The sequence below is a fragment of the Corvus kubaryi genome, unplaced genomic scaffold (genome assembly GCF_017639235.1).
Source record: "Corvus kubaryi isolate FWS band 111438036 unplaced genomic scaffold, C.kubaryi_AGA036_p1.0 70, whole genome shotgun sequence".
NCBI lineage: Eukaryota > Metazoa > Chordata > Aves > Passeriformes > Corvidae > Corvus > Corvus kubaryi.
The window spans coordinates 4,015,274-4,035,963 of record NW_024582058.1 but is presented as its reverse complement, the minus strand read 5'-3'; the positions used below and the strand labels follow the sequence as shown (position 1 = coordinate 4,035,963).

The following is a 20,690-nucleotide window of genomic DNA, read 5'->3' as shown; positions in this document are numbered from 1 at the left end:
TATTTCATTTATTACTTTGTTCTTAAAGGGGTGTGTCATTTGGGCAACTGTATCAAATCCAAAAAATTTAGCACCCAGCAGTGTGAAGACCAGCTGCTATCACCTGAGTCTTCCCAGACCTGTGCCATCAGCACTCCTTTCCTTTGCCTTTCCTCCCTCTCTCCAGTGTTCATTTCAAAGGTTATTAAATGAAATCAATTTCAGCCTTCCCTTAGCCTAATGCTTTCCAATTTTTCTCTTCCCTGGCTCGCTGTGTCTCATCCTACAGGGATATTCTTGTCTCCATTTTAACCAGCTCCTCGTTTGAAGTGCTTTCCTGAAGTCCAGACTGATGAGAAAAGTGATTCTTCTAAATATAGGTAATAAAATAAATCTAATCAAAGGCAAATGCCTGGTTAGCTGAGAAGTGGTCTTTTGCAAATTTGTGTTATATTATACTGGATTAAGAGTCAATATTCATTTGGCTGGGACACTTGTCTACATTTCTGTTCTGTTTTTGTTGAGGATACAAGCTTGAGAGAATTAGGAATTTTTATTCAAGGAAATTCCAAGCTTTCTACTTCTGACTGTAGGAACACCTTACATCAGATTATAAATATTAGGTGCATTAATTTCCCTCTTAATTGCAGAACTGTACTTCATGTATCCTTAATTTTATTTTTTCAGATTCCTTAGTTTCACATAGGCCTAAATTGCACCTGGATCTTGGCAGCCAGACAGCTGGAAAGAAATTTACAGATGCAATTTTAATGCCTCAGTGTTTGACAGAGGATATTGCTGGCCCAAAGGATGTATTTTTTAATTATATTAAAAGAAGACTTCAAAATGCATATTTGTTTACTGAAAACCATATTGCAGTAAGGAGACCTGCAGGTAAATTTTGAATCTGGGCTTTGCCATTTCCCTAATAGCAGGAGTTTTAATAAAACATTAAAGCATTGATTAAGAGGTACTGCTTCTGTTGAATGGTACTGTTCTTAATTCCTTTTCTTTTTCCCTGGGGGGAATTAGTCATCCTGTAGTATTTTTCTGAAGTGGAAGGTAAAAACAGTGATAAAATCAGTTTGGAATCAAGGCTAGGTCATTATGTAAATATAATATACCTTGCCTATACGGCTTATTTTTAATAAGAATGTGACTTTTTCTGCCTTAATCACTTAGATTATAAACTCTTGGGAACTATTTTTACACTGTAATTCCCAGCAGAGCCTCAGGCTCAGTGGTCATGAGGTGCTTCTGCTCTGTGGATGTGATTAATCCTGGTGATTTTATCATATGCAAACCTCTTCCATACAGCAATGAGGATTTGGATTAAAATCCCAGAAACATCTCATTTGTCATCTTTTCTGGACAGAAGTGAGCAGGAGCCCAGCCCTGCTCAGGGTGCTGTCAGGAGCAGTCCCACAGAAACACAAGAGCATTTGGGACCTCTTAATTAAGGAAGCAGGACTTGGTTCTTGGATGATGATCCACTGATGATCCTGATAAAACACTCTCCTTTATTGAAGTGCTCCATTCCATGGGCTACCTAATGCTTTTCTAGGAAGTGCAGTAGAAATAATGAGATCATTGATTCCACTCCAGCATTCTCAGCTCCAGCTGGTTTTCCTAGTGTGCTAATCCTAACATTTCTGTTGTGACCATTACTGCTGGCACTGGGATGTTTTTCCAGTGGGTGAGCCTGCGAGCCAAACCCTTGGAAGGGATGTGAAAAGACTGCAAGTGCCTTGCTCTGCATTCCCTGAAATGATGTTGAGCGGTCTTTGTCAGTATCAAAACTTACGTCTCCCGTTTTTTTCAGCTCCCCTGGAACCTTCTTTTTATCGCTTCTTTTGAGTACAAAAGTGTGTCAGTAAAGTGAGATGGATCAAAAAGCAAACTATGGAGACCTTCCTATTTTGAGGCAGTGCTTGTCAGGCATAATATGTTGGGGTTTTTCCGTGTTCCTGGCAGTGTTTTTATGGCAAATTGTGAAAACTCATAGGTTTGGGATGGATAGGTGGCTTTTCCAGGTGAGTTCACTCAATTTCTAACTGAAACTTATTCATGAAGAAAGTCTTACTGACTTTACCAATAGAAAATCACCTCTGTGGAAGGTATAAATTATGGTTCCATGAGACATAGTGGATTTTGTTGTTATTATTCTGATGAAAACCTGTATTGATCTTCTGCTATTTCTGTTTAAACTGAAGAAAAACCATGCGCTTTATGCTCAAAAGAATCCAAGAGGAAAATAAGGGATTACTTGGAAATTAAAGAATTGAAATGAAAATGAAAGAAAGGTAATAAAGCCAAAGTTTTTGCCATTACATTAATTGTAACTGAATTGTGGTTGGTAAATCTGCCTTGTGTTCTTCCTAGAAATAGCAAGCAGGGGCACGTGCTGACATGCAGCTTGTGCTGCATCTGAAGAGAGTAATTCTGTTCCTTTCAAACTGCTGTTCCTGACTTTTACTGGTGCAAAAATGAGATTTATAAAAGCTCCCTAACACCAAGGTAAATTTGAGGCGGTTTTTTGCTCATGAGGAACAAGGCTGCATAAAAATTCACCTTAATTCTGTTGGTGCTTATTAATTTTATTTTGGTCTTCATCTGTTACAAACATCCTAGTGTTTCCTTCATCTTCTCCTCAAAAATTAGAAGTTATACTTCCTCTTGTGCTTTTGTACCTGCTATCTGTGGATATATAAAAGAAAAAAAAAATCATTGTTTCTTCTGTTACTCTGTGAATGCTTCTTAGAAAAACCGGTTTACTGCCTAAGTGAAGAGCTGTAAAATTGTATGTTTAGAAGTTTTACTTTTAATAGTACTAGAAAGAGTAAGCTGGAAAGCAAATCCAAGTTAGTTGCCCACTTCAAAAATCCCCCTTTTAAATTACTTTTGAGATGAGGTGAAGGGTTAAGAACATACAGTATTGATAGTATGGATTATATCTGCTAAGTGTCTTTTTCTTTTTAATAGATACTCTCAGAGAACTAAACATGGCAGTTTGCCAACGTTTCACTTCTTGATGACATCAGTGGTAACAAAAGGCTCATAGTTCATTATTTATTTGGTCTGCTGACAAAACTGATTACTTGGAATAAGACCACTGAGTTTGTCTCATGCTGTAAATCCCATCTTAATAAAATATCTGTTCAAGGAACAGGTGAAGTGAAAGTTGAATTTTCCTTCTTGGAATGTTTGCAAGCTTTTACACTCTTAAGAAAATATTTTCTCCATCACACCAAGTAAATCTTTCTGCACAGTTGGTGCCAGCTTTAAACTTCTCAAAAAGAGAATACTAAGTAGGTAGTGTAAAGCTTAAGCATTTTTGTCCCCACGCTGTTTTCCTCTTCCACACTGTGCTGGAAGCAGAAGCCCTTGGGCTGTGCCTGTTCCAAGGCTGTACCTGCACCTCCTGTAGGTGTGGCAGTGTGGAGAGGGGAGCTCTCAGTGCCTCCAGCTCAGGGTTGGTCTGCCCACGTTTCAAGGGGTTTACTTTGGAATAGCCCGTTAGTCCTTGGGACCAGCTTCCCCCTAGTGGTTGGGATGCATTCCTTGGTGGGCTTGATCCAAAAGAAATCCAGTTTGCATTTTTCCAGAGTACTCTCCATGTGCGTGACCTGTCTGCCCAGTAACCTCAGTGAGTATTGGGAATGTGGATGGATATTATTTCTGCTTTAGGGATGGAGAAGCAGAAAGTCAAAGTCACTCTCCTGCCACCCCGCAGTGGTCAGAAAGAGAAGCCTGAATCCCATTTTCCTGCTCAATGGATTCTGAGTAGTCTCTGTATCCATCACCTTAAAGTTTGTATACCAGCCCTCTGCTCATTATAGAGGAAATTCCTAACTCTTTTCCATGTCTCCTCTTTCCCCCACAGCTGTTAGACCCATTCTTGAGAAGGAAACAAGAAAATAAAAGGAACACTTAAAATCCTGAAACACTCTAGATGTCTGGCAGTTAGACAGCATTAATTATACATGTATCTGTGTCTTTAGAAACTCAATAAAACTCTTCCCTTTCTCAATGATCCAGAAGAACAGCTTGTTCTGCAAAAGGCTTTTTCTAACTATAGACAGGTATCAATTCCTTTATTGACTGATTCCTTCCTTTGCTAATGCATCTGCTGTCCTGATAAGGTGACTCTGACCTGCAACTTCACTTCTTTGGTGGAGGGGATGAAGAAAAGTGGTGTTTTTTCACGGTGCTGTCAACGTACAGCCACTGCTTTGAAACATCAGTTGTGAAAGCAACTGATCATCCCAAAATTTCCCTCATTTCTGGTCACTTAAGTAGCACACCACCCTATTCTAGTTTTTCCATCAACCAAATACATTAAGGCAATGAAAGCAGTCAGTCTTGGATACTCCCCAATGTTATTTTTGTCTCTGACCACAAATTTAATTTGTTCAAAAGCTGATGAGCTTTATGTTTTTGTGGGGATCCCCACACTGGAATGAACTCTGGGCTCCTCTTGCCTGGGAAGCATTTGCCAGAACTGCTGATGTGATTAAGCAGCTGGGAGAAACTCCAGAGCAGGTGAATCCCAACCTTTGGAATTCCTTAAGGGAGTGGCTGGAGTGAGTGTGAAGTCAGCCTTGGGTTTTTTATTTTAAAGGGTTCCAGAGGTTTGAAGATGCTTGTAAATCATCCCAGCAGGAAGATCGAGCATCATAGTCTTAAGATGTAACAGGAAAAAGGAGTATTCTCTTGGCCAGAACATTCCCCTGTGGCTCTGGGGAAGAGGGAGGTTGGGAAGGAATCCTAAAGAAGAGGCAAGAAGTGAAGAGCTACAGTCTCCAGTGGCCTCAGCTGAGCACTACAGAGAGCCCCGAGCAGGAAACCTCGCTGCGTATCTGGAGAAAGATGGATCTGCCCTATACTGCACACAGCTGGAGAAGGGGGACACACTCAGCCTTTGCACATGGTGTGTGCAGTGGCTGCCAACAGCTTGCTGCTTCGGAATGGAATCAGCACTGCACTTGGGCAGAGCCAGGGCTGGGGAAACACAGATGGGATTTCATTAACATTAATGGACTGGCTAAGGAACAGTTCTACATGTTGACAAGATAATGTACAGCTTTAATATAGCAACCTTCTACAGCTGCTGGGGACTCTGGTGTCTTCCTTGTGGAACAGGCCCAGCTATAACATTTATTTTCAGTGTTCGAAATGAGTCCTGAGGAAGTTGTGGGTAAGATCCTGGTCCCTGTTTCAAAGCATCCACTTCTCTTACAGGGACCTGACGTCCCACCTCACTTTTTTAAATGATTGCTCAGACTCTTGATGCTGAGCAGAAAACATCTAAGCTGTTTTTCAAAACGAGCATTTATCATGTGGTGTCCTTCCCAGGGCAGATTATTAATTAAACTGCAGGACTCAAAATCCTGTCTGGAAGGAATCCTGGATGGAGAGGAGGTGCAAACCCAGAGGATCAACATGAAACGCAGCCAGATGTTCTTCTTAAATGGAAGAGTTAAAAATCCAAGCTTAAAAGGACAAAGAAAGGGGAAAAAGGAAAAATCTTGTTTCTGGAAAGTGAGAAGCTGCTTATCAGAGGAAATGTGAATGTGTGATGCCAGGGTGGGGCAGTTTTCTCTCCAGTTCCTGTGCTTCCTCTGAAGTGGTTTGACTTTTGAAATAGATAAAATAAAGGTGACTTGTTTTTTGTTTCCTGTACTGGGAAAGATGGAATAGGGGGCAGATTTTACACCATCAATGTTGCAGGACTAGAGGGGTTCCCTTACTGTCTGTTGATATTGAAAACAGCCTGAAATGGCTTTTTAGCTTTTTACTGGGAAAAATAACAGGAATATCAAAGGATCACATTAGTTAGGAAAGAAGCACGCCGCCTCAGTATGAATTTTGTGTTTGCTGTGTGAAGGGAAACACTACATTGGTGGTGGCAGTGAAGATGAATTCTGGGAGTGCAGGTAAGATATCCTAATGCTTCCATGTTCTCCAGGGATCTGTGTTTGCAGGTCACAATTCTGCTCTGGGGCCAAGGGAAATGGATGGATTGTTATTTTTTTTTAGTCTCTAACAAGTCAGATCCTGAGAACTGAGCTGTAATTCCTGTAAAGTCAATGGTAGGGATCTCCCTGGGAATAAGTGCTTGGAAATGTGCTGTTAAGTGCTTTTCTGCCACACATCCCTCTTTTATGAAGCTGGGATCCAGGCCTGATCAGCAGTTGGTCACTGAACATCTGCCCCAGTGCAAAGCTCATCCAGAGAGCCGAGATGCTCCAACAAGGCACCCCCCACTTTCCTGACCTGCAGAGCTTTCCAGTGCTCTGGAGCACTGGAATGTGATTGGAATTGTGCTCTAGGAAATTGTACCCCCTGGAACAGCTCTGTTAACCTCTAGCAAGTCCCTTGAAACCGGCAGTGCTGGCCCAGACATTCAGTGCAAACAAAGCACAAGCTGCTGGAGCACATTTGTGCCAGGGTTTCCTGCTTCCAAGTGCAGTCAGATATGGCCTAAAATGAACCATTGTTGTTGCAATGACAAGAGAGGCTGGGGTGAAAATCATGTTATTTCCTTTGGAAAGAAAAGAGTTCTATTTTTAACTATTTTCCCCTTAATCTTACTATTTCATTCTACCAGTGTTTATAGTAGAGAGTACAATACTTTTTGTTATTATTGTTCTTTGTGTGACTGGGATATAAGTAGATGTTCTGCAGCAAATTGTCTGGGATACAGAGTCCAAGGAGATTATGCTGCAGGAAGTTCTAAAAAAAACCCCAAACCCTCACACAATCCCCCACTCCCTCCCTCCAAAAAGCCATAACCCAAACAAATAAAAACCCTAAAAGACTGTCATAGCTCCAAAATAACTGTAAAAATTGTGTGCTAGGCTTAAACCAGAAGTCTGGGAGAAATGATTGTCAGATCCCTCCGTGTATTTGAGAAGTGATTTATGTACATTAAACAGAAGGTAAGAAACGCACTTGGGCTGTGCTTGTGTGTTCTCACTGAGACAAATGTACAGTTCTTTTTGTTAATTTGCTTCCCCATCTTTATTAGCAGCCATCTGATCTTCCCTCCTCTTCTGCTTCCACTAATCCTCACCAAAATGGCTGGAAAGAACTTCTGTTGTGGTCTGGAGTGTTTTCCTGAGATTATTTCTACTATTTCAGCAAGCTGAGTAGAGTTACTGGATGCTCAGAAGAACTTTTTGATCTGGGCTTTACAAGCCTTGGGCCCTGCTCAACAGTAAGTAGCCAGGAGAGAGGAGAGGGACTGCTCCCTGTCACCTGAAACAAACTTTTAATTCATTTCAAGCTGTTCTTTGAAACCAGACATTGGTAAAGGATAAAACTATCCACAAGTACTTTATCGAGTAAGACCTTCTGCCTCAGCCCTTTGTTCTCATTTATGGCAAGGGGACTGTGTCCACAGCCATCTGTGCACAAATTACAAATAATTTATCAGGCTACGATCTTTTCCATTATTTTACAGGATGCTGCCTGAAGGAAATAGCAGAGCTGGAGGCCTGTGTTGAATGGGTGATGTATGAAAGGGGCTGGTGGCAGCGCATTAGGATGGAACACAACTCACAAATAACAGGGAAGCAGATTTTTAGCATCTCTGTGCCATTGTTTAGATAATGTGTTTTACTGAGGTTTTGATAAAGCTGTTATTTAAAGAAAAATCCCAGAATCTAACCCCATCGTGGAAACTACCTGGTTATTGCAAGATGATTTGCCTGAGGAGACAAATTGGCATGTGCAGCTTCTTTGGATAATTTTGTGCTCTGATCTGAGAAACCTTCAGGCATCTCGACCACAGACTTGGCTCTTTTATCCTACTATTTGGCCCTTTACGAATTTTTTTTGCCTGAGGAATTCAAAGCTTTTTGCAGACTTTGTAGGATTTTCTTTGTCAAGACACAAGACTTGTGAGAATGGGGTGGAAAGTAGGGAGAGTGCTGGGAGGTCCTCGTGTACCAGGATGTTCCCCACTTGGTTTCCCTGCCCCTTCAGCTGCCAGCAGTATCAGGGAATGGAAATTCCTTTGGGATTGGTAATTCTGACTCAAAAAGAAGAGTTCTATTCCACAGAACTATCTTCCAGGGTGAATTTTATTTTCATTCAGTGTTAAATTGAGTGCAGTCACAGGTAACCAGTGCAGGGCTCAGCTGTGTGCCCTCAAATGGAATTTGGTCCATGTTTTGGAATTGCTGGCTCTGCCTCAGGGTGGGAGGGCAGAGAGTGGAGTTGGGTGTGGTGCTGCTTGTGAGGTGTCTGAGAGAGAACTGACGTGCATAAAACTGAGCAGCTTTTTCCTAGTTACCCTTTATACAAAGTTGAATATTACCCAGGAGTTGCGTGGCTGGTTGGAAACTGAGGGCTATTTCTGGGCAACACTAAGCTGCCTTTCAGTGGGAAAGGGAGGAGAGGGAGCTGTGGGAACAGGAGGGGCTGTGTGCCAGTTCTCAGGGTCAGGAACAAGCTGGAGCAGGCAAACAGGTACCCAGCCAGCTCCATGAGCAGAGTTAAACCCAGCCTCAGCTTGCTAGGCCTGAATTAAATCAGCATTAAGAGAGTACTGGGAGAAGGAAGCTTTTGCCCAGGAATAAACGGTGAGTCTGGTTAACAAGCAAGGGATACAGGGAACCCTCACTGCCCTGGGAAGTGTCACAGTTTCGCAGTACCGTGAACTCCATGAACCCACTGATAGGTGTTTGTTAGGAGGGGCCGTTCTGCAGTGGCACCACAAGCAGGCCCTGTGTGTCAGTCAGATGAGCCTCAGCACCTGGGGCTGACGTTCTGCTGTGCAATGTCTGCAGCTGCTCTTTTGGTTAGAAAACCCAGAGTTTAAAACCCCAAACGGGTCCTTTCCAAGTGCTGTTGCCTCACACTCAGCTGTTTGTGTGGCCCTTCAGTGTTGGATCTGAGAGCTCATTGCTTGAGTAGCTGGGATGGTGCCCTTGGCAATTTCAGTACTTTGGGGATAAAGGTGCTGCAGGATTGAGCTCCCCAGAGCAGAGCCTAATCAGAATGAGACACACAAAAAACTGATTTTTGACTGTTTGCTTTTACTACTTATTGGAAATTATTAAATATTGACACAATTTGTGTGTCTTTTATCCATGCTCGAAAATGTGGGATGGCACGGAACACACATTAAAAATTACAGCAACTTAACCTGAGAACCAGATACTCCTGCAAGTGTGGAAATCTGTGTCTGGAATCATCTGAATAATGTGGAAGCAGGATGGTTTGTAACAATTCATTATCCTGGCAGCCAGAATTTCCTGGCTGTGTTGGCAGCGTGGTTGCTACAGTTAATCAGCAAGCTGCCTAATCTTACTAACCTTCTTATTGTAACCTGCCTAACTATTGTTAGTAATCTGCTTATGTCAGTAAGCCCTGACTATTAGTAGCAAGTTTTGAGCTGTGCAGGTCCAAATATTCTTTTCAGTCCTGTTGACAACTGACTTTCACGGTACTGTTTGTGCTCGTGAAATTAAACATGGTCTCGTTTACGGTGGTAATGATCAGAAAATCAGAGTGTTTCTGGCCTGTCAACATCTGCCTGCTCTGTGCTACAGCCACGTCAGCATGTGGGGGATTGTCCCACGTGGCTAATCCTGGGATGCAGTTCATGGGACACGGAGCATAACTGGCCAGAACTGAAGGGGGGAAGTCCTGCTGCCCCTGTTGCCTCCTAAACTTGAACCCCTACAACACTCTTCATGTCTGTGTGGTTTGCCTTATCCCTGTGATCCCTAACTTCTCTGCTCCATCTCACTGCTGGGATTTTAGTAGACAGGAGAGACAGGGATTTTTCTGATACTATTTGTAAGTCTTAGTTCATTCCTCAAATACCTGGCATTCCTGTTGAAGAAAGAAGCAATTTTGAGTTTTGCTGGAGTATGCAAGAGCTCTTTTTTTTTTCCCTAAAGCCAAGTAATTACCAAAACATTATATAACCAGAGATGTAAAACTGTAATTCCACTGAAGGGTGACAAGGACAGACACCAAACTATTTTAAATTTTATCTCATTTTATCTTATTTATCTCATTTTATCTTTTTAATCTCATATTATTTAATTTTATCTAATTTATCAGATTTCATGATTTTCATGTTTGTAAGCCAGCAGCTGCCATATCTTGTAATTATGGACTAGACAGTATTCCTGGACAAAATTATTCTGTATACAAAACTCACGTTTGACTTCAATTTGTGGGTAAAGGGACAGACACACTGTTAGAAATAATTTTTAATAGTATATTCTGATCTTTAGAGTGCCTGTTATCTGCCAAGCTGAGGCAAAACTTTTGATTCCTGCTGTTAAAGAAGCCTTGAGGACTCTACACGAGACCATAATTAATTCCAAAATAGGGATGGCTTTAAACATTTTCTTCAAGAATTTGAGTTCTTTTGTTATTCTCTTCATCTGGAGCAGCTATAAAAGGTATAATATTTTGATGTCATAATTTTTTCCTCTAAGGAAAAGAGAACATAACCTGCTTGGTGTTGTGATAACTATGTACAGGAGGAGATGGTTTCTAGAGGAAGCAATATTGGAAATAAAAAACATTCTTGAAAAAGCACAATATCCAAAACTTCTGGCTTTTTACTCCAAAACATAAATATGGTTACTGTATAGAAACACTATTCTTGCACTTCAAAATTACTTCATACCACAGTCCACATGCAAAGTTGCCTCCTTCTTCCCACATGGTGTTTTTAATCCTTTTTTCAGATACACCTTTCTCATTTTCTTTGCAAATTTTTGAACATGTTCCTACTCAGGTGCTGTAGCCATTAATTAAAATATTAAAGACAGAATATTCAATCATCTGTGAGAAACTTTCCTATTCCTCTCCCTCCTGTTCAGTGGTTTCCCTGAAAGGATAACTCATCAACATTTCTCCTCTAATGAGCTTTGTGCCTTAAAATGCTTCTATTATATCACCTTTGGTGACTCAAAAAAAAGAGACTTTCTTTTTCTCCATGTAATTGCCTCAAAATGTTATGAGTTCTGACAAATTACCACACATTCTGTTCTCCTTTCCATGGTACTTCTCTGCATCTTGACAATTTACCAAAATCCTTCACCTGGATTTTGATTTTCATGTCGAAGTTATTGGGCTTTTTCTTTAAATACAGGTTATTTTGGGGTTTTTTTCACTTCTGTCATCCTATTAGTTATTCTGGATTGTCTACATTTAAATCATCCTTCTTGCAAAGAAAAAAAAAAAAAGAAAGGAAAAAAAGAGGTCAAATCATGGCTTGGTTTTCAGGCCAGACTATTTTTCATCTCCTGACAGGTGTATGTGGCTCTTCTTTGTTTGAAGTATTTTTTACTGCTGTTCTTCGCTTCGCAAGGTTTAATTCACCCTGAGCTGTCTGTCTCCATTTCTGTTCTGTCATCTCTGATTTTCCTTTGCTTTCTCTGCTTTTTAATTCCTTATTGGAATGTTTATCCCTTTATGTTTGTAATGCAATTTCTGAACAGCTTTTTTGACTTAAATCTCATTATCCTCCCCATCTGAAAAGCTCTGCTGCTCCAAGTGATTTCCATGAGTGGTTGGTTCCCTTAATACCTCAAGGTTTGATCTCCCATTCATGAGGATCTTTCTTTTCCTACAGTAAGATTGTTTTCTTTAAGATCCTTTGCTAGCAAATTATGTCCTAGAAATGCTCCCTGGAAAGCTTGGGAAACCACAATCAATTGGATCTCCTTAGTCCACACAATTCTGTTTTTCTTTTCCAGAAATGCTAAAAAAGCTGAAGCATAACCTCCAAAAGCTGTCCTAACTCTTCCTGGTTATATCATACTTATCATGTTCATTAATTCTGCTGTTATTTAGGTTAATATTTAAGAATTCAGTGACAATCTAAATTATACACAGCTTCCCAACTCCTTCTAAAGCCTTAAAAAAGCATTGTTTTTGCTACTTTCTTTAAGTTCAAAGGAATTTTAGTGGTATTTTTAACCCCTATCTTAGTAGTTCAACAATTATATATTTGTTCTTTTAGAACACTTAGTTGAGAGCTGTCAAATCTTAGAAACAGATTTGACATTTTTTGCTTTGAAATTACTTCAAATAATCTGAGAAAAAAACCTAATTCAGAGTTCCTCTGCCTTCTTTCAGAAAAAGATTTGACTTCCTAAGGAGACAAATACTGGTAATATGGGACTGTTAATTGTACAACTCTTCAGAATTACAGAACACTGACAAACCAACCTCCTCGTGAAGCAAGGATTAATATTTTCACAGGTATTTTATTCAAGTTTTAAAAAAGTCTCAAATTCACATTAGTTATGTTCACCCTTCAAAAATAAATAAAAGCAATAATGCTTAAAAAACTTCCGAACATGAAGAAACTGTGTAACAAAACAAGGAGGAAAAAATAGTAACAACAGATTTTTTAGCAAGAAAGTCAGTAACAGGAAGAGAAGGTACTACTGATACAAGACAAAAACCAAATCCCAAACATTTTTGGGAGAGTGTTTTGTGGAGTAGCTGAAGTCCTGAGGAGCCAGTGTATAAGAAGAGGTATTAACGCACTTCCTTGCATAGTTTTGTACAACTAGAGTTACCTGAGGTAAAAAGATTCCCCTTTTACAGGGATCAAATGGCAATTCCTGCTCCAAAATCTCCCCTGGCTTTGCCAGCCCGTGGGAAGAGCTGGTTATGAGCCCTCAGTATTTACACAGCACACGGTGTAACATTATTGTTAAACAGAGAGGTTGGAATTCATTTCAAGAACAGAGGTGCACTAATGTCACAGAAGAGTGCAATAAAGAAGATTAATACAAAAGTAAATTATTTTCTTGGTGAAAACTAGGAACTTGAGCTTTCTTACTGGAAAACAACCAAAATTCCTGCACTGGCAGGTCTCTTAAACTACAGAATTTTGGATTTGTAGCAAAGCACCAATTTTTTTCTCTGGTGTCTGTTCCACAGCCAGCAGTGGAAGAGGCTCCTGAGTGCCAGCCCATCCTATCTCCTTCCTGTCAGTCACCCTCCTCATCACTGGGCTTCTCCTCAGAATCATCACTCTCATATTCCTCATCCTCATACTGGAAGGCACCCTCAGCTTCGGGGTCTGACTGAGCTTCCTCTTCGTGCTCGTGGGACCCCTCAGACCGAGAGCTGGTTCTGGACTCCTCCTCCTCCTCCTCTTCCTCCTCCTGGGAATGGCCAAGGGATGGGCCTGCCTTTGCTTTCTCTTCCTCCTCTTCCTCCTCCTGGGAATGGCCAAGTGACAGGTCTACCTTGGCTTCTGCTTCCTCTTCCTCCTGGGAATGACCAAGTGATGGGCCTGACTTTGCTTCCGCCTCCTCTTCCTCCTCCTCTTCCTCGTCATTGTGCTGGCCTGAGGGTGGGTTGGACCCAGGCTCATGGACATAAGGGCTGGCTCTGGCTTCATCCCCATCCTCCAGATCACTGCACTGCTCATCTGGGGTGGAGGTTTTGACACCTTTTCCCTTCTCTTCCTCCTCCTCCTCCTCCTCCTCCTCCCAGGAGTGCACAGATTGGGGATTGTGTTCAGCTGCTTCCTCAAAGGATTCCCTTTTTTTCACTTTAACCTTGATGATTCTGAAAAGACAAATTGCACGTGGGGTTTTATTTTCTGGGAATATGCTTTCCAGGAGGTGTTAAAGCATCTTTACGTAATCCAGGGCAAAGCCTGGTAGTCTTGGCTGGGGTGGAACTGGGGAAGGAAAAGGGAAGGGGGGACACAAGAGTCTCTCTTTATGCTAGAAAGTAACTCAACAGTATTGCTTACATATTCCCATTTTTTTTTTATTTCTGCTTCCTTTTAAATCATAACAACCAAGAGATACTAGTAACTATTTTTAATAAGGTTCACTTAAAAAAATTAAAATTTAGAGGTAGTGACTCACAGCAACCTGCCAGAATTTTTGATGAAAGGAACAAACAAGAAATGTTTTTCTTCATTTTTCTTTGAAGTGTATTACATAACATAACCTGTTTGGTTAAGCAGCTCTCCTCTGTTTTAGGAAATAATATTTAATTCAGGAAAACCAATCAAAAGTACATACTAATGCTAACACACCACATCATCAAATAGTTCCCTGGGAAATACTAGAAATCATTAAAAAACCCTTAAATCTACACATGAAAAATGTTCTAGTTATTAGATATGTAGTGGGCAGAAAGAAAAAGTCTTCAGTCATCTCTACCTTTCTCTGACAGCGATGGAGGTAAAATCTCCAGCAGTGGAGAACTGCAGTGATTGGGCTGCTCCTCCCTTCTTTGAAACAAACTCTGGGCAGATCCCCAGTGCTCTCAGTCTGTTTGAATAATACTTCTCTGCAGCTATTCTGGCATTTTTCTGTAGGAAAAACACAATGGTTAAATGTTATCTAATGCATTAAATGCCTGTATCTTGATACTTTTATTTCTATTAATCCTCTGTTTCATTATTTGCAGCTGACAAGTGGAAATGGTTATTCACTGCAGCTAAGAAAGGCAAAACAATACTTGAAAAATTTATACCAGGTTTTACTTTTCTGTACCAGCAATGTTTGGTTGTGGCCAGAGTTACTCATGTTGTAACTGAACCAGACACACCTTTACAACAGTTCTCTGTTCCCTGTGCAAGCATGTCACAAAAATTACTGATATTTATATGGAGATGGGGCAACAGAGGTTGAAATGGATAAACACTGCCCTGAAAAGTGTTTTTTAAGTATCTTCTAAAAATATTATATTACAAATGTCTTATTCAGTATCAGTCAAGATGAATTAGCAGTTCAGAAACAAGGCAACCTGAGTGACTCTTTCAAAAAGCAACGGCATCTGTTTTACTCTTTCTTGCATTTCTTGCAATTCTTGCAAATATTCCTGCCTTCTCTGCTTCTCGTTGTTCCTACAGGAAGCAGAGCACAAGAGAAATCATTATTAATTTATAGGACAAGGAGTAATTTCCTACAGCAGTTAAATCACTCATAACAAATTAAATGTTGTCATACTTCAAGGTACATAAAAGGTACTGAACAATTCATCTCTGAGGGAGTCACTTTGGCTAAGCAGAGGCAGGTCCTGGCAACTGGAGTTAAATAGAGGCTGAGTTTGGATTCTTGGGGTTTTTGTAGAAAGAAATTTGGATACTTGGGGTTTTTTACATGCTGATTTCATAGAGATCTTCCAGTTGTTCTGAGCAAAATGAAACAGGATACACCATAGGAAAGTACAGCATTAAATAAAAATCAGTACTTTTAAAGTCTGACGGTGAGAATCTTGCTACTTTAGCAGCTGATCTCCCAGGAGCCGTGGCCACATTCTGGATCATGGAACACCTTTTCCTGAGTTGGTTTGTCAAGGGCCCAGTCAGTAGAGCAGGATAATGCAACTGTTGATTCATAACTGAAATGGTCTCTGGGATCACAGGGAGCACTGGATAATTGAGGTGGAACGAGCTGTAATCTCTCTTCAGTGTGGGACAGGCAGCTCTGTGATGTGCCTCTGAACTGGGCAGATCTGGCACTGCAGGTCAGGCACTTCAGGACAAAGATGAGATCGGGGGGTGCATTTTACACCTCTGCCTCCTCCAGCCTCTCTCCCTGACCATCTCTGAGCTCCTCACCATGTTGGGAAGTGAACTTCCAAGTTGCTCCTTGCTTTGAAAGGGCACTGCCACTGAGAGACCTCATTGCCCAGCTGTGCTGAAATGAGCATTATCAGGTTAAACACTTGCACCAGCCTCTGCATCAGCACCGGGGAAGTAATCTTGCTTTGCAATAACCATTTTACACACAGACAGGAGCTCCTGAAATCTGATTAAGCTGAATACTGTAATGTGAAATTTGCTGTTGACTGAACTCAAATCACATCTGCAATCACCCACTGTCTTAGTTCTCCACCTACTCTGACTCCATTGTTTTCTGCTTCTGTCCCAGAGTCAGCAGCCCACGTGCCCGAGGACACACAGATTACAAAGCTCCTGTTATTAACAGTATGCCGGCTTGCTGGAAATTAGGATTCGTGGCTGCTGCCCAAGAATCCTGCCTAGGCATGAAGCAACAGGGGCAGAGCAGTCGGTGCTTCTCACCATCCCCACGTAACAGCACCTTAAAGTGACAATACCACAGCAGTGCCACTGGGCCAGCCCAGATCACAAACCTCACTAAGGCTTGTTCAAACAGGATTCATTTTTGGGGGCATTAGAAAGAACAATAAGCAGAAAGGGTTAATTTAGCCCCAAACACGAGCCCAAGCAGCAATCATGGTGTTAGAGCCGTGTTGGAGCTGGAGTGACAGCTTACAGCACTCCAAGAAGGCCCTGGTGTTCTTCCCTGTGTACTCAGTCGTACACTAACAGTCTTTGAATTGCATCTCTACTCCAGGGAACTTTGGATCCCATTCCTCCTGAACACCAGCAGCTTCCTGGGTCGCTGCTGTTACACTGTGAAGTTAAAATATTCCTGCTTTAATCTCTCTCTTCAGTGGGGACCTGCTGGGACAAAGAAGTGAATTGTGAAATGTCCATTGCTGCACCAAAGTTGTACCAACATCAGTGCGGTATCCAGCCCTGCAAGGATATTCTGTATCCACACTGTTCCCTTTCCTTTTGATTTTTATCGCTTTTTCCTCTTTAATTGATACATGAATTCAGAAAACACGGGAGTTCCCCTGTTAGTGAATCTATAATACTCTAAGGTGGAATATATATATTTCTATATGCTGTAAATTTCTATACTCTGAGTTCATACAGATTGGCAACAATTTCCCAGTTGAAATACTAAGTTTGACCACTTTTTTACCAGCTGCTTGCACCATGTTTAATTTATCATGTGTAAGTATCTAAACTTAGATTATACTATCTTTTTACACATTGTATGTTTAACATACAATGCAATCCTAAACCTCTCCTTCTCATTGTTGATGGAGGTGTTCAGGATTCAGGGCAATGCAACAAAATACCTGAATGTTTTTAATCTGGATTTAGACATCTGAGCTAGGCTCTGATGTGGGTCATTGGCCTCAGCCCGAGCCATTACAATTCTCTGGAATTTTCTCGTTCTTTGTTTCTGCTTGGTTCTGTTCCTTTTTTGTTGTTCTTCCAGCTTTCTCTTTTCCTCAAGGGAATTCCTGGTGGGGAAAATAAACTAAGGCTGAATTCATCTTAAATCTAGAGCAAAGGAAGCTTTGGCAAAGATAATTCCAAAGAGAAAAACAGGGTTGCCATGAGAGGACACAAGGTATGTGCCATTTTAAGGGATTCAGGATATCCCGGAAAACAGCAGTCATTTGTCTTCCTAGGGACATTCTGACAAAAATGCACTAGTGTTCCTTTAACAATAATAAATACTAATTAAGTCCTATATTTAAATATTTTAGGATTTATATTATAAGCCTTTAACAAACTAAGCCCTATATTCACTGCATGGAAGAACTAATTACATACATAGAAATACCAAAAATAATACCAAATAAAATACCAAATATATATTAATACCAAAAAAAATCTACTTTGCAAGCATATATAAAGTAGAGCATCTCTAAGCAGTCACCTTAGGGCTTGTAGCCGTCGTCTCGTGGATTCTGTGTTTTTGGGAGATTTGGATTTTCCTCCTCCCAAGAGATGTGGGTTTGCCCCTGACTGCCCCATCTGAGGTTTCCGTCTCGGAGAGGCAAATGGCCACCGTGTTTCCTTCAATTTTTCTTCATCCTCTTGAATGTCCTTCAAGATCTTGCCCTTTTTTGAGGGGATGTACGAAGTACGAAGGTCGAAAGGCTCACAGACTGTGAGGTGTTTCACTTTTTTTTGTTGCAGGAGGCGTTTCTGGAATTTCTCATGTAGGAGTTCAAAATCTGGAACGCTTGATTTGATCTTGGGTTTCTGTTCCGTTCGCTTTGGTTCAATGCTCTTGTGTTTCTTCTTTTTGTTGGTCTCTTTTAAGGCCAGTCTGCTGTTGGGCACCGATGAATTTCGTAGCAGCTCTTCAGCTCTCATCCTGATCCTGATTTCTCTGTAGAGCTCCTCCTCCTTTAGCTTGTCACTGAAATCTGGACTATAAACACATTTAGGAACTGGTTTCGCTCTGAACACTTTGGTTTTATTTTCAGGCGGGGAAACGTCTTTTAACTGCATTTTCCTGATTTCCCTCCTTTGCCTCTCTCGCTCAATGAATTTAAATGGCTTTTGGGAAGCCAGGAGCTTGAGTTTGCTCCTCTCCCTCACAGACCTCCTGCGCTCCTCGTTCCGCTGCACGATGTCGTGGTAGAGCGGCAGGAAGACGGCAGCGGGCACAGGATTGGCTCGGAATTTTTTCTGACACTCTGCTTCCTCCTCTAGTTGCTTCTTCAATAAGTGATTTTCCAATTCGATCTGTGACTTGGATTTGATGTTCTGCTCTTTCTTCTGAGCTTCTCTGATGGTCATCTGGAAAGGCTTGGGCACGGTGACTCTGGGGGACCACACTTTCTGTTTCTTGTGCACCTTCCTGCAGGCTGGTGAGTTGGGTAAGCTGTGCTTGGCACGGGAGATGTAGTCTTCCAGAGAGAACCCATCCCACATTTTTTCAATCTGCTGCTTAGCAAATGAGGATGATGCAGTTTCACTGTCGTTTTCTTCAATTGCTAATTCTCCATCAGACACATCGGATATACTTGAGCCCAAGGGATCACTTAAGTCTGAGTCTGAAAAGGATTTGTGCAGGTTAAGAGGCTGATACGAGCTCTTGTCCCAAGTTGGCCTTGAAAAAAAAAGGGAAAAAAACCACTTGGTTTGAGCCGGTCTAACACTGATGCAAAGCCAGTGTCTTCCACTCTAAGGAAACACCACTAGAAACCAAAATGAGTGGCTGAGAGGGGAGAGAAAGGAAAAGAGCAGCACACTGGGCATTCAAAGCAGATCCTGGTTTTAGTGCTGATCACCAAGTCAGCACTTCCTGACTTGGGAAAGGCCCTGTGCGCTCCTAAATGTGCTGTCCAAGCCCTGCTGCACACCCACCTCTAAACCTCACAGACCATTAGCAAGGTAATGAGCGTCTCTATTATTAAAACTGACTTTTCTCTGATTATCTGGTTACGAGAGATGGGGAGAGCAACACTTTCCAGCCCAGAAACACACCCTGCTGTTTTACAGCTGCCTGCAAAGCATTTGGGAATCTTCAGCTAAAAAGTGCCCCCAAACTTACCTACAGCACTTTGGAGAAGTGTCATTTCTCTTATCCAAGGGTTGTACTCCTTTTAAAAACAGTTTGTTCCGATACATGCTTTCCAATTTTGCCATCGTCTCCATGTGGGCATTCTTCAACTCTTCCAGCTTCAAGTAATACTCTTGATTTGAGTAGCACATTTTGGAGAAGTCTATCCACTTGTCACAGTCTCTCCTTGGAGGGGGGGTCTGCTCTCTGTTGGTGTTTGAATCCAAATCAAAGCTATCCTAGAAGAGATGTTTGTAAATCTTTCTGCTAGAAGGAAGGGGAACAAGGTTCTTAATACTGCTTTGTCCTAATTAAGTCTAATGAATGGTAAAGTAACACCAAATAGAGATACCTGTATACAAGTGTTAATGTAGAATTACAAGGAATAATCATATTGCGTATTAATTTATATCCTAAGGGTCCTATTTAAAGCCTGTAAAAATTCCCATGTCTGCCCTGTAATCAATATGTTTATAACAGGAAATATGACCAAAAGGACTTACCAAAAAGAAAAAAATTAACTATTTTGTAAAGTACAATTTTTCCTTGATTGCAGCTCTAAAAATGCCCTTATTTACCAGCAAACAGAACCTTCTCTGCCTCCTATTTCCATAACCACTCTAAAAAGGAGTCATTAGAGATGTGGTGCAGAAATGTTATTCCATTCACTTACTGTGAAATGACATGGATTCTGCACAGGTTATATTTCCAATACTGTCTGGCAGTTTGCGGCTGTGTGCAGGTAATATTCTTTAAGGATTTTTAGAGGTTACACAGGTCAGAGAAGTTATTAAAGCCAGGTTAGTCAGCATCACAAAGGCTTCGTTTTGCTCTAAGCACCATGTTTTAAAAAGTCTCTTTATACAGAAATTAGAATACTACTTTTCCACACAGGGGTATTTTAATAAGCTTTGACATTGCAACAAAAAACCTTGTTTCTGTTTGGTCAGGTTTTCACTGCAAAAATCTTTAACTGTTTTTTCCCCCAGCAGTGACCTAATGCAATGGGAATTACAGGATCGAAACAGCGAATTTAAAGCGCCCATACAGAGCCCAGACTCTCCACCTCCCCGAATCTGCTGCTGCCACGACCGTGCATGAACCCAGTTTCTTTTCTCGATCCGCGGAACGATCCCAGCCTCTTCCCCAGGCTGGGCACGGGCAGTTTTACATCTGCTGTCCAGACGCCGCGGTGCCACAAGCTCATTAAGGGATCGGCGCTGCAGCAGGGCCATCTGTCAGGTGTCTCCCGTGTGTGCGTGTCCCTTGTGCCCAGGGAGGCGCCGGCCCGTGCGGTGCCGGGGAGGGCGGGGACCCCTCTGCAGAGCGGGTTCAGGGGGAAGCCCCCGGCCCCGCGTCCCCGGCTGCCCAGCAGCCCCTCCCGGCCGTGCCCGCGGTACCTGCGCGGCGGCGGGCGGCGGCCCCCGCTCGTAGAGCGCGGCGGGCGCCCGTGTGCGCGGGTCGAGCGGCGTGCGGAGGCAGGAGGCGGCCAGGCGGGCGGCCCGGTGCGCGTCCTCCATGCCGGGCCGCGGGCAGCGAGCGCAGGGAGGCGGGCAGCGAGCGCAG

General features: G+C 42.0%; 2 protein-coding genes across 9 annotated transcripts in view; one reads left to right on the top strand and one right to left on the bottom strand.

Moving 5' to 3' along the window:
• Positions 1–20,371, top strand: part of LOC121674711 — a 30,837-nt gene extending 10,466 nt beyond the window's left edge. For 2 of the 7 annotated variants that reach the window (XR_006019798.1, XR_006019793.1), the window contains 2 exons: positions 269–12,219; positions 20,114–20,371. Coding sequence is in view for 1 of the 7 variants with exons in the window: in XM_042049243.1 (XP_041905177.1) it covers positions 20,114–20,119 (6 nt within the window). In the remaining 6 variants the exon portion in view is untranslated. The remainder of the gene's footprint in view (positions 1–268; positions 12,220–20,113) is intronic. The other 5 variants (XR_006019797.1, XR_006019796.1, XR_006019795.1 and 2 more) reach the window with 5 other exon arrangements.
• FAM161A (FAM161 centrosomal protein A) lies at positions 12,205–20,659 on the bottom strand. 2 transcript variants are annotated; one of them, XM_042049238.1, is made up of 7 exons: positions 20,525–20,659; positions 19,116–19,363; positions 17,487–18,671; positions 16,897–17,064; positions 14,743–14,842; positions 14,154–14,305; positions 12,205–13,545 (listed from the first exon to the last, which is right to left on the bottom strand). In XM_042049238.1, exons 1-7 carry the CDS (start codon positions 20,642–20,644, stop codon positions 12,960–12,962), a joined length of 2,559 nt encoding a protein of 852 aa, XP_041905172.1. In that variant the 5' UTR covers positions 20,645–20,659; the 3' UTR covers positions 12,205–12,959. The 2 variants fall into 2 exon arrangements, with proteins under 2 accessions (XP_041905172.1, XP_041905173.1); XM_042049239.1 differs by lacking the exon at positions 20,525–20,659 and having other exon boundaries at positions 17,487–18,615; positions 19,116–19,241.
• Between the last annotated feature and the right edge of the window lie 31 nt (positions 20,660–20,690).